This window comes from Aythya marila, assembly GCF_965140915.1.
Source record: "Aythya marila genome assembly, chromosome: 8".
Classification (NCBI taxonomy): Eukaryota; Metazoa; Chordata; class Aves; order Anseriformes; family Anatidae; genus Aythya; species Aythya marila.
In genome coordinates, this window is record NC_139049.1 from 1893976 (window position 1) to 1911103 (window position 17128).

General features: G+C 39.5%; 1 protein-coding gene across 4 annotated transcripts in view; it reads right to left on the reverse strand.

Annotated features, from left to right (window-relative positions):
• BCAR3 (BCAR3 adaptor protein, NSP family member) overlaps window positions 1-17128 on the reverse strand; it is a 99804-nt gene that overhangs the window by 47233 nt on the left and 35443 nt on the right. For 2 of the 4 annotated variants that reach the window (XM_082766249.1, XM_082766251.1), the window contains one exon: window positions 2604-2931. In XM_082766249.1, the coding sequence (XP_082622375.1) occupies window positions 2604-2923 (320 nt within the window). In that variant the 5' untranslated portion in view covers window positions 2924-2931. Of the gene's footprint in view, window positions 1-2603; window positions 2932-8871; window positions 8889-9084; window positions 9219-17128 lie in introns of those variants that run through there. The other 2 variants (XM_082766250.1, XM_082766252.1) reach the window with 2 other exon arrangements.

Below are 17128 nucleotides of genomic sequence, written 5' to 3' on the forward strand. Positions count from 1 at the left end.
ATATAAATAAGTATGTTTATTTATATAAAATACATTTGATTAAAGACTATATTACTCATTCTGAATTATTGAAAATGTTACCATAATTATGCTTTTAAAATTAGATGTTATCAAGCTTAAAGCTATGGACATGTCTGAGTCAAAGTTCAGCATAACCAGATCCGCATGCACATGAACACTGCAGTCCTAATGACTGTTAGTTCTGGTGTGCTGATGCCAAATACAGCACCAGAGTTGAACAATGCATCAGAAGTTTGACTAAAACACGTGTTCACACATTTTTTGTAAACAGCATTAAAGCCATGAAAGGCTGACTTACTCCTAATGAGAATATCCTTGTATCATTATATGTATGTCCCTACAAGAATCAAACTATTACAGGGCTGGATTCATAAAACACAGATAAGGTAATGTGGACTTCCCTATACTGTCAGTCTCAACTAATTTCAATTTGAGTGTAAGTGTTAGAATATACATGTACCTTAGCATATACAGCAGAACTCTTACCACAGGAAAATCAGACTTGTTCTCCCAGTTTTCTTTTAAAATATACTAGCAAATGGTACAGTCACCCAAAGGAGACTCGAGAAGTGGCATATTTGCTGTCAAGTTAACAGTACCTCCTGCTCCAATGTAACTGGGCTGTCAGGATATGGAGCAGACTGTATAAAGATCTGTTGTTAAAATTAAGCGAAAGGCAGCAGTTGTTAACATAATATCACGTGTGTGTTTTAGCAAAGTCGCTGGAAAATCAAACACAGGAACAGTACTTGCTGTTATGACTCAAAATATGCAAATTCTATGAATAGGCTAGACTGACAACATCCTTTGAATTCCTTATCATTTCAAAAGCTTTGTTTTCATTCTGATTAGAAAGAACTTCTTCACCTTTTCCTTGCAAGCGTTCTGTTCTTACTCTTACAGCTTGCGCAGAGGTGTTCTTCAGAGGACAAAGAAAGTTACCAGTTACAAGTATTCTATATTTAATATAGAAGTTCTAGTCTCCCAAGAGAAAAAACACCTCTTGCAAATCATGTTTACTAACTGCTCCTGGGAAGGAAGGTGTAAGAAAACTTCTACGTATACCATCATATTCTTTTAATAGCAGCAACCATGGCTGCTTGGGTTCTCTAAAAGTACAAGAATCAAAGAAGTAAATTATGTTAAGAAGTCAGTTTGTGTAAGCAGGTATGTTTCAGAGGTCATTGACAGCAGAATACTGAACATGTTGAGGTCCTTTTTTCTTTCACAAGTAAAAGGGACATAGAGAAGAAAAATTTATTTTCAAGTGAGGAGAAAGTTTGATCTCGTATGCCACAAGCAAAAGCATACAAACAAAAAACACTGTACACGCGCAACCCCATATAATTAGAACTCTCCTTCTCTCATGAGGTTTGAGAACATATCCTATAAATGAAAGAAGTAAACTGTGTACGCTTTTTCAGAAGTTGTTATTCGGTTACCTTTTCCTCAACCTTTATCTCTGTCACCCAAACAACTTGACGCTCACTCACCTTTGTGCCTTTAATAGATCCACTATATTGCACTGAAGTTTTCTTATGTTAGCTGAAAAAAATGTCCCCATTTTATAGACCTAAATATCAGAACAAACAAAGCTAATCGCAAAATTATTTTCTGTGGCAATTAATATTGGTGGTGAAGACAGATTCCCAAAACAAAAGCTAGCTATGAAAGCAGAATTCATAGCTAGGAAAGCAGAAAGAAAGCATAGCTAGGAAAGCAGAACTCAAGATTCTTGAGAATTCTTCTCAAGAGTCATGGAATTCTTCTCAAGAGTCAGAAGTGAGGCAATGACTACTATGGGAATAGTTTGATGAGCGTACTTTGGGTTCTACAGAGTCTTCAAGAACAACAGCTCACACACAGCTCTAGGTAGGAAGCAGCTAGAGTACCATTTTCTCCTTTCCTCCACACTTCATCCCTGTAAGCACTGAATTCAAATCCAAAACAAGTTTGACCAGTTTGATTTTCTGGTTAAAACTGCTCTGTTAGAACAATCCAAAGGGCCATTACAAAGCAATTCAGTGATTTCTGATTCTTTATTTAAAGTTTAAATAAAAAAGTTAAAGTTTATTTTAAAAGTTTCCTCCATGGAAACAGTATAGCAATGCTATACCTTTTAAAGGTTCAGAGGCAATACCTAGTCCTTGAAAATTATTGTTGAAAAGCTCCACAGATATCTAAATATCCAAATCCCTAAGTGCCACAAACACAGTGGCATAGAAGGTAATTTTAAACAGGCATTCATATTGGACAGCCCATACTGACTACTGATCTTACTGGAAAAGGGAAATTATGTTAAAGCCTGAGATATTAAGTCAAAAAAGAAATTCTCAGAATTCCTGAAATCTATGCATCAGATTCCCACACAATCCCAAATATTGCCTGTTTCACATTGTTTTTTTTTTGTGTTTGTCTCCTCCCATCAAGAGCTAAACTGAGTACATGAGAAGAAATCAACTTCCATTAGCACTCAAAGTTATAAGAAACATCTGTACCACTAACTAGACATTTAGAGGTTTAGAGAAATATCTAATAATTCCTACGCAACAAGCAAATGTAAATTAAGGTTTTACAAGTACCTGGCATGGAGTTTGTTGCTCTTTCCATTTGGTAGAGGATACTCTTCTATGACATCTTGTATAAAAGGTGGCTGCTGCCGGTGTGTTTTGGTGTACGGTAACGTTCCCATGTGGCTAAATACATCACAGGATCTAATGGGAACTGTCCCCTTCTTCTTCCTGGGGAGAGTGCCATGGATAGAGATGTCTTGAAAGGAGTCTGAGTGCTGCTCAGCTAGTGAAGGTTTGGTGGTCAAAAGGTCCATGGAAGAAGCTAATGATAACTGATGATTCACCGGGACATTTCTGGGAAGGCTTGCAAATTTCCCTGCAGCTATCATTCTTGGTTCTGGAAAAAAATAAAAATAAAAATCATAGGACATCAATCAAAGCCCCATTTTAATGGAAATTAAATACCACAATTAACAAAAGCACTTAAAACCGAACTTCTGCTTTGCTTTAAGGCAGTCAGCTTCTTCAAGAGGTAGGCTGTATTATAATCAAGTCACATTTGCTCCCAACTGCATGTGTCAAGCATGTGCATACTAACTTTTACGTACATGAGAAATCACAATAAAAAACAACTGATTTGAGCACATATGCAACACCAGACCCTGAACTATTCTCCATTTTTCTGTATGAGGTTCCTCCTTTTTTGCTTACGCACATCCTCTGAGGAGTCAGACATCAACTTAGAATCATTAACAAAAAGCAAAATTTTAAGAGCATTTAGGCAAAAATAAGAGGGCACTCTACAGCTTGGTTTGGACACTTCTAAATCCAGTGGCTGGCACACTGTGAGGGAAATACTTCCTGAAAAGTCTTGCTCAAGTAATAAATCTAGCAGAGAACTGGTCACATATTTACAACAAGCTGAAAACTAAAGGGCTCTACCCGAGAGATAAGGGCAGCAACAGATTACTGGAATTCTCTTCTGCAGCATGCACAGACTGCTGGCTCAAATCATTGCTGACATTAGGGATTTGCATAGCTGTCAGTCTCTTGTACCATCTGTTGTAACCTGCTGTACAGTACAGGTTTTTCTGTTATCATGAGCAAAAAACTCTCAGAGACAAACACTTCAGGCACATTAACAGATCCCTGTACTCATCCTCAAAAAAAAAAAAAAGCTTACTTCAGAAGACAAGCTGCCTTATCCTATCCAGGTATGTTAGACTGCAAAAACTATTCTATGGAATGAACGTCGTAAAGTCATCCAATCCAACATTATTTGAGCCAGGTACTAGTCAACCAGGTGTCTCCTATGAAAACTGGAAAAAGTGCATGAGCAGCACAGACTGATATGAAATCAGAAGCCAGGAAAGCTTTTTGGAGATAGAAGTTAGAAAGAATCTGTTCTGACTTTAGTCTAGTTTCATGTCAGAAAAAAAGAGTAGTACCTCGAAGGTCCAACAGCCTGGAAGTCAGCTTCTTAAACCTACACAAGAATTCCTCTGGTTTGGAGAAATGTACAGGTGCCGCAACAAAAACATAGCTGGTTCTATACTCTCCTGCTCCCTTCTCCAGCCTCAGCACAACAAGGACTACAAAAGTGTCACTGCACTGAAACTACTGTTATTTCTGCTCAGAGACTATCATAACAGGCTTAGTTTTACAGTAACACTAAAGCTGATGTCAAACCTATGAAAGAATTCTGCTATCTTCTGTCAGCTGCACTGAAGAGAGATTCACAGGCTGGGTAAAGTTTCCAGACATCCATCACAAACCCCTTCCCATTTCTCCCTTGTTGAAGGCCCTACAATAAATGTTCGCTCATGATAAGAAACGCTTAGATTATGATTTTTTTCATCTTCAAATCTGCCAAGACTCTAAACAGAGCTGCTATATACTTTAGTAGAAAAGCCTCTGGAAATAGCATCTCTGGTCTGAGAGAGAATCTGTTTGACCTCGGTAATGTTTCTTGTTGAAAAGAGTAGAAAAGAGCTGAGAAGTTAAAAAGAAGTCAGACTGTTAGTTGTGTAGATCCAAATACAATTCAAAACCCTAGAGAAACCAAACCACATGCTCACCAAAAATAATCATAATAAAAAAATCTTTATCTTAAATCATCATATGGTCCCTTGATGTGAAATACTAAGTCACCTCTCCATTTATCAAGTGCGTTGAAGACACAGTTTCTGCTGGTTAGTATTAATAATTATTTTCAAAACAAAACAAAAGTGTCATAAAGCCAGGCTTGTATTATAATTGTATTGTGTCTATTATTAAGCAAAACAACTGGTACAGAGGGGAAGCTCTAAAATGCAAACGTTTACCACAAGGCTACAATTTCCTAGCTAGAGTAGAATGACAGAGCTTATTTCCAGTAAATTAATTTGTAAATTAATTTATTAGAAAGGAATTATAAAATTGATCTCAATCAATATGGGGGGTGGGGGAGGAGGAGAGGGAATAAGCTCCTTATAATTCACACAATCATTTGAAAACTCAACCTTTTTGTGTTTAATGTATTAAGGAAGCAATCATCATTTATAAATGGCCTAAAAAATGGAGGCTAGCTTGCTCATATGGCATAAATGTATTGTTATTCTCCTATTTTGGAGCTGCTAAGATTCTGTATTTAATAATAATATTTTCTTATTGGTTTACAAAAAAAACCCTCCGAAACTCTGAATTCTGACTATTTAAGTGTTTTATCCATTCAGCAAGATTTTCCTTGGCCTTTCTGCAAGATCATCACTATGAAACACGATAGTTCATGTGGATGGATAGCAAAACCAAGACACTTTAAAACAACAGACACTTCAGTTTAATAGCTGATACCAGCTGAGTCCATGATAGGCTTACAATGACAGTACACTCTCAGTCACCATGTGTTTGAGGATCCACAAAGGAAGGTAAGTGTCCCTTCTCCTAATTGAATCACAGGATAATTACATCAATCCAATAGGATTCTAATCTGATCTCGGAATTTTTCACCAAATGAATGATGATCTCCTGAAGTACATTATTCTCCTTTTAACCTCCCCTCCTAACAAGCCCTTTTTAAAGAAAACCGAACCAGACACCCTCAGTTATGTCCTAATCATTGTACCGCGTAACTCACTCCCTTAATAACGTCCTCCAATTCACATATTCAACACCCAATCCTCAAATTCACATCTGAGTTTTGTTTTGAGGAGTTGAGTTAGAGTCCCAAACGTAAGAATCTCAAGGCATTCAAAAACTTGCAATACAGTTAGCCACAATTACACGGGCACAGAAGCTTTGACAATATTTCAAGCAATCCTCCCCTCAGAAACCAAAACAAACAGGTCTGCTAACCTCTATACAAATTTATCTGCTTGCTTATCTGCTCCTATACTAAGTATTCTTCACAAATGTAAACTAAGAATTACAACAATTAGCTTGGTAACAAAAGTCTTGCCAAACTGTCCATACATTTTTCTTGTATTCAATGTAAACACTGCAGGAGGAAGCCTCCTCAGCTGAAGACTCTGGAATATCTCAAATACTTTAACGTATGATTCAAAGAATGTTTGACTTTGCTAGAGATAGAACCCCTGGCAGTTTTACTCCCTAAGAGACAGTGAACTTAAAATATCTGTCATCACGCAGTCAACAATGGAAATGGTAGAAATTATAGCGGAAGGAGAGACCAAAAGTAACTTAAAAGTCCACATTGATATTTTTTATAGAGAGTGCAATTTCTCTTTCTTCAGTCTGTAATTAGGGAAAGTATAAGGCAGAAGTATAATTGGCAGAAGTCGGATTCTGCATTCAGAGAACTGGAGGGCATGAACTGTTTCCAGGTAATTTGTGGTATGTCCTGTCTTTTTGTTGTGAATGGGAATGAGGGAACACAAACTAAGTCATCTTTAAAACCAACATGGCCTTTAGGAAACCATATGAGATCAGACACAGAATAAAATACCTATCTGGTGGGCAAGACCAAACATGAACCAAGATCTAATCCAATGGGGTGTGCGTCTCTTCACATCGTTGCTCAAAACCAAAAAGAACCACATAAACAATGAAACAAACAAAAAAAAACCTTCCTTTGCTCAAAAATAATATACGGAAATTCTTCTGTTTATGTCCTTTTAGCTTTGGGATGCAAACACAAACTTTCCAGCTCAGTCTTCACATACTTGCCGACGCAGTTTGCAGTCCGAAGCATTCTGAAGCTCCATTCAACCTGACACAGGTACAAGAACAAGAGGCCCTCCCAACCCACAACACAGCGCAACTGGTGCCAATGGTTGCTACTTCATTGTTTCAGCACGCTGGAGGAGGGTAAAGGAAGGAAAAGCAATCTCCACTTCGGCCTCGGAGATTCGTGAACAGCATAACAAACAGAGCAAGTACATGGTCATGCTAATGGAAGTCTCATAAAAGGGAACTGAAAAGCAATTTCTGAGCTCTGAATCAGACTCTCAAGCTATCTCAAAACTCTACATTATAACTACATCAGTTTTGGACATTAAAAGATTCACACTTCTCTCAAAGCCTTACTCCTAACAAGGAGAATCCCCTGGACTTCAGACTCACCGAAGTCTATACCTGTTGCTTATATAACCCATGGCACAACACTTGACTCAGTTTTTACCATTGTTTTATCATTATATATATTATGAAGCTAAGAGGGTTGAAAATGGTTTAACACATCCAGTCAAAAACTGCCTTATGTTCTCTAGTTGTTATGGGATGTAGTCAACTTTCACGAAAACCATACTTACTTTTGACACAGTACATTTCCATACAAGTTTCCTCCATCTTCCCTCCCTCCCTCCAAAACAGTAACAGGAGTGGGGATATAAAACTCTTCTCTTGCCGTTGAGCTACTTGGTACATTTACATGTGCTATGGATATCCATGTGGGAACTAAAGAAAGCAATCAATTTCAGTGGTAAAGAAAGCCAAGTTCAGGGGGAAAAAAAAAAAAAAAGATAAATTTAATTTCCTCAGATTTATTTTTTGTGTAGTAATAGAAAAACTTAGGGAAACACAAAAAGCATGACTGAAAAGCCACAGAAGTTAATATATTAGGGGAAGAAATGAAATCAAAAATAAAGCTGCTATAAACTGAAGGCAGATTACATGTTATTTCCCAAGAAGCAACGTAGTCTTTTTCATTTGTATAATAAAAGAGAGATTATTTCTACTCCTAAAATGGCTACAATCTGCATTTTATGTTTTTTATTTTGTTTGTATTTTAAACAGGATAAACTTCTGCAGTAGCTGCTATAGCAAACAGGTTGCAGGACTATGAGAAGAATATTAAGGTTCGATAACCTACAGCCTGTTACGATAAGGAGAAATAGATTGAGAAAGCATACACGATAGTTCAAAGGCTTTAAGCTACTATCAGAAAACACATGAGTCTGTCAAACATCAAAAACTCAGCACCAGATTACAGACAGGTCAGTGCTTCCAAAGGCTCCTGAGTCATCAAACTCTTCTTGCTCTCCTTCTCCTTCCTTATATACATGCATACACACATCATTTCCCGCATACATCCTTGCACTGTAATCTGACAATATATTTTAAATGTGCTTTATAACTAGTACTCTCGTGAAACAGAACGCATGCAGAACATGAAAAAGTGATCACTGAAGAGTTCTCAAGAATAAACACGTACAGACCTCATCATTTGGCCTATACTATAAAATCATCTCAGAAACTTACATGCCCAACCAGTCAGCCCAGTAATCCTGAAGCCTTAACTTGCAATAACCATTCTATTCCCATTTTGCTGGCAGAAGCAGATGTCACCAAGGCTACTGTCTAATCTAAGTGTTTTTTCAGCTAAAGCTTCAAAATACAAGCTTTTATTCTTCCTCTCATATAGGAAGTCATTTATTACTTTGCTTGCTGCTCTGTTCCCACGATTTTAGTACCAAAAAGAAGAAAAAATGACTCTAACTGCAAACGAAATATTTAATTTATTTTTTTTTCAGCAGCAAATACTCGCTTTATTATTTTGAACTAACAACCAACTTATCTAAATTGCAAATTTGGACAGAAAAAAAAAAAGAGCCTTTATACGAGCGCCTGAGAGAAAAAAAGAACAAGTCAATACGAAGAGTATTTCCTTTCTCTGTCCTCGGCGAAGTACCTCGGTATCTCAAGCGCACCCCTTCTGCAGCTGGGCACCACTCGGCAGCTTCCCGCGGACCCCGCGCTAGGGGCGGAGGCCCGGCCGTCCCGAGGGCCGCCGCCTCACGGCCTCCAGGGCCAGGGCCAGGGCTGCCCGCCGGACCCTTGGCCGTGGCGGCGTGCCAGCCTTCCGCCCTCCGCCCCGAGCAAGGCGCCGTCCCACACCTACCGCTCCCGCCGCCGCGGCTCCCTCGGGCGCAGCCCAGCTCCCGTCGCGGTGCCGGGCGCTCGGGGCGAGCTCACGGGCGGCGAGCCGGGACGTGCCGGAGAGCCGCCCCGCCGCGGCGGCAGCTGGCGACAACCGCCCCCAAGGGGCCGCCGCCGCAGCCTCCCCCGAGCGCCCCTCCGCTGCCCCGGCTCCGCGCCTCTCCGCGGGACTCACCTCGGGCGCCGCGCCCGGCTGCCGGACGCCCCTCACCTGCTGCCGCGGCCGGGCCGCCTGGGGCTGCGGCTGGGGCCGGGGCCGGGGCCGGGGCGCTGCGACCGGCTCGGGCAGCGGCGGGCGGCGGTTGCCGGTCCCGGCCACTCCCTCCGAGGCCCCGCCACGCCGGGCGCTGACATGCGGTCACCTCCCCGGGCCCTGTTTCACGCGTTTAACAACTTGGCTGCCGTAATTTCTGCCGCTAAACCAGGGTTGCGAGGCGAGAAGTAACAGTTTCCCGAATGCACCCCGCTGACGGACACTTGGGAGTGTCATTGCTCACTTTCCACGTTACTGACTTTAGCAGACTTCCCCTCATCCCACCACGTCACATGAAGATATTTGTACAACACGCTGGTGCTATAAAACATACTTTCTAACACAAAGACTCAAATACCTGCAGAGGATCAGGCAGTAGTAACACACTGGCCGTAGACAACAAACCCATTGCCCTCTCCTTTCACACAACCACAAACGCCAAGTTCTCTTTATGCCCTGAAGAACAGCACAGCCTGACATCGGATCCACAAGGACCCAACCCACTCCCCTCTACCTTTTCAGTATCACCTTTAAGACATGTATTCAGATCACCCATCTCCTTTCCCCAGGTAATCCCATTTATTGCTTGTTTTCGTCCGAACACAGCCTGTGCATGCGTACATGTACACACCACAGCCTTCTCTGTGGCAGATTGCTCCTATCAGTCCAAGCTAAGACTATTTAGCCATCCTGTATGTTGCAGAATTAAGAATTGGGAGACTAAATTTATTGGAAAAGTCTGAGAAATCAAGAAAACTCAAGTAAAATGGTTAGTTTAATACAAGAATATATATATATATATATATATATATATATATACACACACATGTAGAGAGAACTCCAATATGTTGTAGAGGAAGAAGAGACTGGAGAAAAATAGAAGAATGGAAAAATAAATTTGTCTAACGTTCTAAAGTACAGGAAGCTCACAGTGGCATTTCTGACTGGTGCTTTCCTCCCCATAGCAACTCCACTTTGGTTCCGTAAGGAAGGCGTGAGCAGTAGGAAAACATTACCGTTGGTAGTGCCACGCCCCTTTTACAGCAACTACTTCAAAAACAGTTAAGTTTAGAAAAAAAAATAAAAGATGACAGTTTCCCGAAGGATTCACTCCCTTGTGGCAGGATCTCACTCACCACTGGTGGCATGCTGGTGGACACCTTCATACCTACATGTATTTCCTCCCAAATTACAGAACATAATAACATTATACTGATACTGAACAAAATCTTGAAGTTACAATCTAAATTCAAACTGTTCTCACACAAAATGAGGTCTAAACCCACTTTTTTTTTTTTTTCAACAAAGGTTTTCCCAAATGCAATGACATTTGAGATACTGGTGAACTAGGAAAGATGGCAAATCTGGGATAGCTGATGGCAAGCTGTGATGGTAGCTTTTGTCACTGCCAGTTGTGCAAAATCAGGTAAGTACTAAGGACAGGAAAATCCATATAAACGATAAACATTTCAGCCACAGTGGCGGATTCCAGAATGTCATGCCATGTGGAACAATCTATGGGGATTTCCCATATGATATTTCAGGCACAATCTTTCTTCAAAATACATGTACAGCTGTGGGAGGGAGGGGAAGAGCAGGGAGAGGGGGAAAGGAACCCATACCGCCAGAATGTGATCCTGTCCTGGACAACAAAATGTCTCACTATGTCCTGTGCAAGAAAAACATAATTATAGTGAGAACACAGAAAGAAGAGTTGAGACACTTGTATTACGCTTTTCATTCTAATGTTCTGATGAATCCACTTACCTCCTGTAAGTTTTTTTTCTAACGTACATCACAGTGGTAAATATATTCACAGGAAAGACCATATAGTACTTTCTCAGTTGTCATAAAATCATAAAGGTCAGAAAAGACCTCCATGATCATCTGGTCCAACCATCCCCCTACCACCAATGTTACCCATTAAACCATGTCTCTGAGTACCACAAGACCATCGAGTGAAACACACTACATAAGTGCACACTAGTATTTTCCTCATTACATAAAGGAAAAGGTCTTGTTTCTACCATATCTTCCGTAGTTCACTGAAAAATCTCCAAAATATCATGCCAAAAATTCAGATCAGTTACCACATAATCATCAGTCATAACATATACATTGACAGATATGAAAAATCTCAGGGAATTTTCAGGCACAGGCATTACGCAGGAAGTAATGTCATGGTTCATTGTCATGTTTTATGAATAAGACCTAGAAAAGCAGTAGTAATTTCCTTAGTAACACGACTGGGTGCTCAGTAATGGGACTAGGAGCTGGGCAGCCCTGCATGAACCGTGATTACTCTTACATGAGTCATTACATCCTTTTCCTAGGCGTTTTATTCTGTCTTCAAATGAAACTGAAAATTGGTCTTTGTCTTCTTACATGACAATTTACACAGCACACCCTTGTACATTTTCAATACAAAGCTTTCAAAGAAAAATTGCCTGCAGACTGTTAGAATGATTCACAGGGCTGCTGACACTAGCTGCATAAACTTATTGTGAGTTGTCACATTAAGTTACTGAGTTATTTTGAATTAAGTTAGATTAGATTCCTTGTTGAAATATTTTAGGTGTTTTCACATTTTATTAAATCTACTTCAGAAATGGGATTACTGAGATGTCAGCTGAAGTCTGAAACAGTAATGCCCTGAAACAACCACAGCACCTCTGCGAAGCCCTCCCTATCAGTATTCCATGTTGACCCGCCTTAGCCCTTAATCGTCTGTTTATCTACATGGCATCATGTTATCTCTTTATCACCTTGCCACAAAACTTTTAGTGGTGAATCACTGTACTTCACAACATCAGCTGGGGAAGGCTGAGAAACCAGCAGTGTGCTGACCATCACTGGCCACACATTGCTCACAGCTGTGGCCTTGTATCGTCACCCTTGACTTCTACTTTATAAAGAAAAGGAGTATGTAAAGGTGTATCTTTCCACCTAATGCAAAGACACCTATACAAATCTGAACAGGTAAGTGAGGAGGAATATAACTGGGGCCCAAGACAGTCCCAAGACTTATGCTGTTGTAGCTTGCTTACTTTAATTGTGCTAAGAATTGGGTACTTGGTTCATGAAAGATCATTTTCAAAATGAAAATGGCTGGCTCACCGTTACAACCAGAGGTAATGCAAGAAAATAGGAGGATTCATTGAAACCTTTCAGTTTAACCTTCAAACATCAGAATTCCTTCCTAAAATATCTAGGAGGAAATCTGTCTATTCCAAAAGCAATGCTATTCAGCTACAGTGATAAAATGCAGAAGTAACCACACAAGATGAGGACATGGTATGCATGGATTGCTCACACAGCAGTTCTTGTGAATTTCCTAATAAACAAAAGTCAAAGCAAGTTTCTACTGTAGACTTTTTTTTTTTAGAAGAGAAAGGGCCCAAACAAACAAAATGTTCCATACCCTCTACTCCCACAAACACCACATGGAAAAAAATAATGCTCAGCATAACTGTTGGCTAGGAAATCAAATTAACTTGCTGGTAATTTTAAAATTAATGGAAGACATATCAAGCTCAAGCTAAATTAGAATGAAAATACCAAAATGGGACAAATGCACACATCTGAAAGTCTTACGATACTTAGTCAATATTTAGCTTGAAAACTATGAGCTATAGCAACAGTAAAATGTGCCCTGGTTGCCAATGGAAATGGACAAGGTTAGCCAGCAGCTCTCCAGACCTCCAGGACAAAGTTACCAATATCCAGTCTTGCTATTTGGTCTGTCTTAGTCCTGGAGATGTTAGGTATTTCAGAAACTTTAGAGAGCCATCTGTTATGAGTGAGAGTCAAGAAGCCTTTGCAATCCCTAGCTTCAAAACACTTTGCAAGCAGATATGTCTCATAGCTGATCATCCTGGAAATAATGCTGTAGTAAAGCAGGAGAGTTTGAGGAGTTATATAAACCTGACCTAATTCAGTGACAAACTGGAGCATGAGCATGCTCTGGCTTGCTGAAGTTTCTGGCTTCAGCACATTTAACTTTTGCAGCTCTAGATTAGTGCAGATTGGGTTCATAGTAACACCAGATGTCTGATCCTCATTCACTACTGGCTAAAAACGTCACTTTCGATAGATCAGAATTTTCCAATAGGAACTGATTTACTGCTAAACCCCTCTAATCTGCAGCTCACACAAGTGAGTCTTAAATCAGAAAGAAACTAAAAATTTTGGAAGGATTTTCACTGTAGCTATCAGAAATTTTCAGAGCTGCTTGCTGCTGAATTGTGTGTGCCATGAGTATCAGCCAATGCTAAACCAAAAAACTGGGTATAATACAGCCCTTGCCAGATAAAATAAAAATAAATAACATCTTTAACTATCAATTAGTAAATCCACTCTATGCTATAAAAATAAACAATTGCACGTATTCTGTGACAGTAACATGTTCACCACTACCACCTTCACTTTGGCATTGAAAATCATGTCAAAAAACTTGAGCTTGCATAGATTAGATAGACCTGTTGCAGAAGCATGAAACATGGGAGTAAAACTGCATCAAAACTTTTTGTTGTTGTTGACTAGTTTTGGTAAATGACACTAAACTAGAAGACAATACCAGAAAGAAACTGTGCAAGGTTTTATGGGTTCCTTCCACCTGAGGGTCCATTTTCCTTTTTCAATCTAGCAATGGAAGAACTGTTACTGTGGAGCTAAGACTTCCTTGTAAGGTTCTTTTTTTCATGTTTCTGTTAAAAGTCTCAAATACAAGAGAATTAACAGCCTCTCTTTGAATGTGACAGATGTTGAAGAGTTTTGTTTAGAACATAAACCAATGTAAAGAAAAGGATAAATAGAAGGCCAGAAAGCAGCCCTAAAAAGTTGAAACTTTCAAGGGATGAAATACAGTAAGAGGTGTGTGTTTACACATTTGTAACAGCATCTATATTTCTGAGCTCCTTAAACAGAAATGCCAAAAACCTCCAAATCTTTATACCTCTCACTGAGAGTGAAATAGACCACACAGGTAGCAATATCACCTCTATTACACAGATGGAAGTGTTTAAAGCAACCTCCTCTCCATCTATTGGCAAAGCTACCAAAATACTTTAGCACTAGTCTGGAATCTGCCAGGTTGACACGACATACCACCGCTCCAAAATGCTCTGGTTGTGTTTGCATTGTTTCAAATAGAAGTAAAAAAGAAATAATGAGCAAAAGGGCTTGATCTGAGAGCGACAAAGGCAAGATATCTGGATTTAAAAAGGCAACACCAGTTATGGCTTTATGCCAACTATTTCGGCCTTCTGATAAAAATACATGAGGAATTCCCTCAATTATTATTTTTATGATTCCCTCTAGTATTGTATTATCATGAATGAGAGGGAGAAAACCCACATGGCAAGAAATCACTTCCAATTTAATTTTACACGACTGCAGCAGGGCAAGAAATAGAACATATTCAGAAAAGGTTGCTTAAGAATTTAAATGCAAACCATCTTTTCCCCAGGGAATGCAGGAAATTATGTTACGTTTATTACATTTCACCTAATTGAGGTTTTGGATATTATTTTGTATTCACCCACAGTAAATTATGCCAACGCTTATATTTTCTTTAATCCACTAAGGCTGACCTTTGTATGACAAATAAAATTACAAAGGTTCTAAAAATATATCCTACTGAAAGTGCAATCTCTTTGTAGAAGAAAACCAATAGAAACATAAGACGAAAAGGAAAGATTCCTTATACTGTTAGCTACTCAATGGAAAACACTCTAAGATGATAATGAAATCATACTGAGCCATAAAGTGCTATTAATTAGAATTCAGCTCAGTAAGAGAAGACACTGGGAAGAAAAAAAAAGTTCTTGTTCTTAGAATGCCTTGTAAAATACTTCTTGTCACTTTGCATTTTATACATCTTTGCATTCATAACTCAACCAATAATGCAAAGAAAAGTACATCATGAATACTTATGAATGTAAGCAAACATTTTAACAGCTAAATGATGCAAAAATATATATACATGTATTTAAATTCATGTGGATAAACAGACCAATAAATATCTTCTATGCCTGACAAAATCCAAGGTAATTTTTAATGAAGCTATTTCTAGATGAGGTTACTTCCAGGCTTCTTTGCAATGCCAAACACACATTTCTAAGACTGCAAAAGGTGCTGGATTTCAGCTGAGAACATTCCTATAAGCACAGATGGAAGCACAGTCCATACTTTGTAGCTCTCGGGAGTGCTATGTGAATTTTGGATGCATCTTGGTTCCATACTGGGACAAGCCAAGGCAAGAGGCAGGTCCCACCCTCTGACTCCAAAATTGCCCTGAACAGAAAACAAAAAATGCATATGAAAGGAGTCATGGCCTGCTATGAACACAACAGGGTTTAGAATGTACTGCAGTGCACATCAAAAGGTAAGTGATGACACAGACAAAAGGACTGTGAAAGATTATTTATGGCTCTCAACATTCATACCTTTTTGTTACTTCTTTTTTGTTAGATGTTCAGGGGCTGAGAAAGCATTCTGGGAAAGCATCACTATGGGTTGGTGTGCTTTTGTGTTTTACTTGACATCTACTTTGCCACTATCAGATACAGGATACCTGACCTGAGTAGCTATCAGTTGGACTCAGTACACAGCCGTTTCTGTGATCTGTTCATGGAACAGCATTAAAAACTATGTACATAACTGGTAACATTTCTGCACTTAGGAAGAAAGTTTGCAGAAATTGGAAGAATCTTTCCACTTGTGTACTTTGGTTTGCAGGCAAACCATAAAATCATACAAACGTTTGGATTAGAAGGGACCTTAAAGATCATCTAATTCCACCCCACTGCCATGGGCATGGATATCTCCCACCAGACCAGGTTGCTCACAGCCCCATCCAGCCTGACCTTGAACACCTCCAGGAATGGGGCATCCACAGCCTCTCTAGGTAACCTGTGCCAGTGCCTTGCCACACACACAGTAAAGAATTTCTTCAAAATATCTGATCTAAACCTGTTCTCTTTTAATTACCCACAAGTGGTCCATCCATCAAATCTGTGTCTCCAATTTAGCGACAAGGATATGTCATGCAAGACAGTGTCAGATGCTTTGCACAAATCCACAAAGCCAAATAAAATATAACAATAAGCCCTAAGCAAAAAAATGAGATCATCATGATTTAGAGAAGAGGAAACAAACACTTCCTTGAAATTTGGAAGGCTGTACTCAAAAGAAGAGATTTAATGTTCCAGGCCAACTGCATATATAGCTTTTAGGCCTAAATTCATTCTACCAGTTGCCAACTCCTGAGTGGTCTGCTAACAAGTCAGTGATCCTAGGACAGCTCTACAATCAACAACAAAGATATAGACAGCTACACAAGGCAACCCAAATTCAAAGTGGACTCAATTATTGACTGAGTTTATCTGCGTCTAAGAACTCAAGCACAGAATGACTCGCCTCCCAGTGCAGCAACTTTGGCTGTGGTTTCCATTTAAGCAGCATTGCTGTTTCAGCCACCAGGGCTTAGCTCTGCTGTTTCTTCACTGGCCATTCATGCTCGGAGTGTTTACACAGCTGAACAGTGAACTGGGTTGAGGACTTGATCTGGATTAACATGACGTAAAAAAAGCTGCTTTTCAGCAAGTTGTTTTTCAGCTCACAGACACAGGATGGTTTTGCTGACAACAAAAGGAATGATACAGAAATGGGAAAAAGCAGCTAAAGAAAAGCTAAAGAGGGCACAGACTGCTTATTTTGGCATTCTGGAACCCCAACTTAAATTTAAGGCCAGGAATCAATGGCACAGCAGCCTTTAAGTTTTCTAATACAGATAAAAAACATCATAGCCCATCTATGATTAAAAAATCATAATCAAAGCACTGATCCACTATAAAATTCGTTCTGCTGGAATGAAGTGGTTTAACAACTTTGAATAGTTATTTTTGTAATAATTAGCTAGCATCATTCACGTCAAATCAGTTATTCTAATCACTTCCCTCCCATT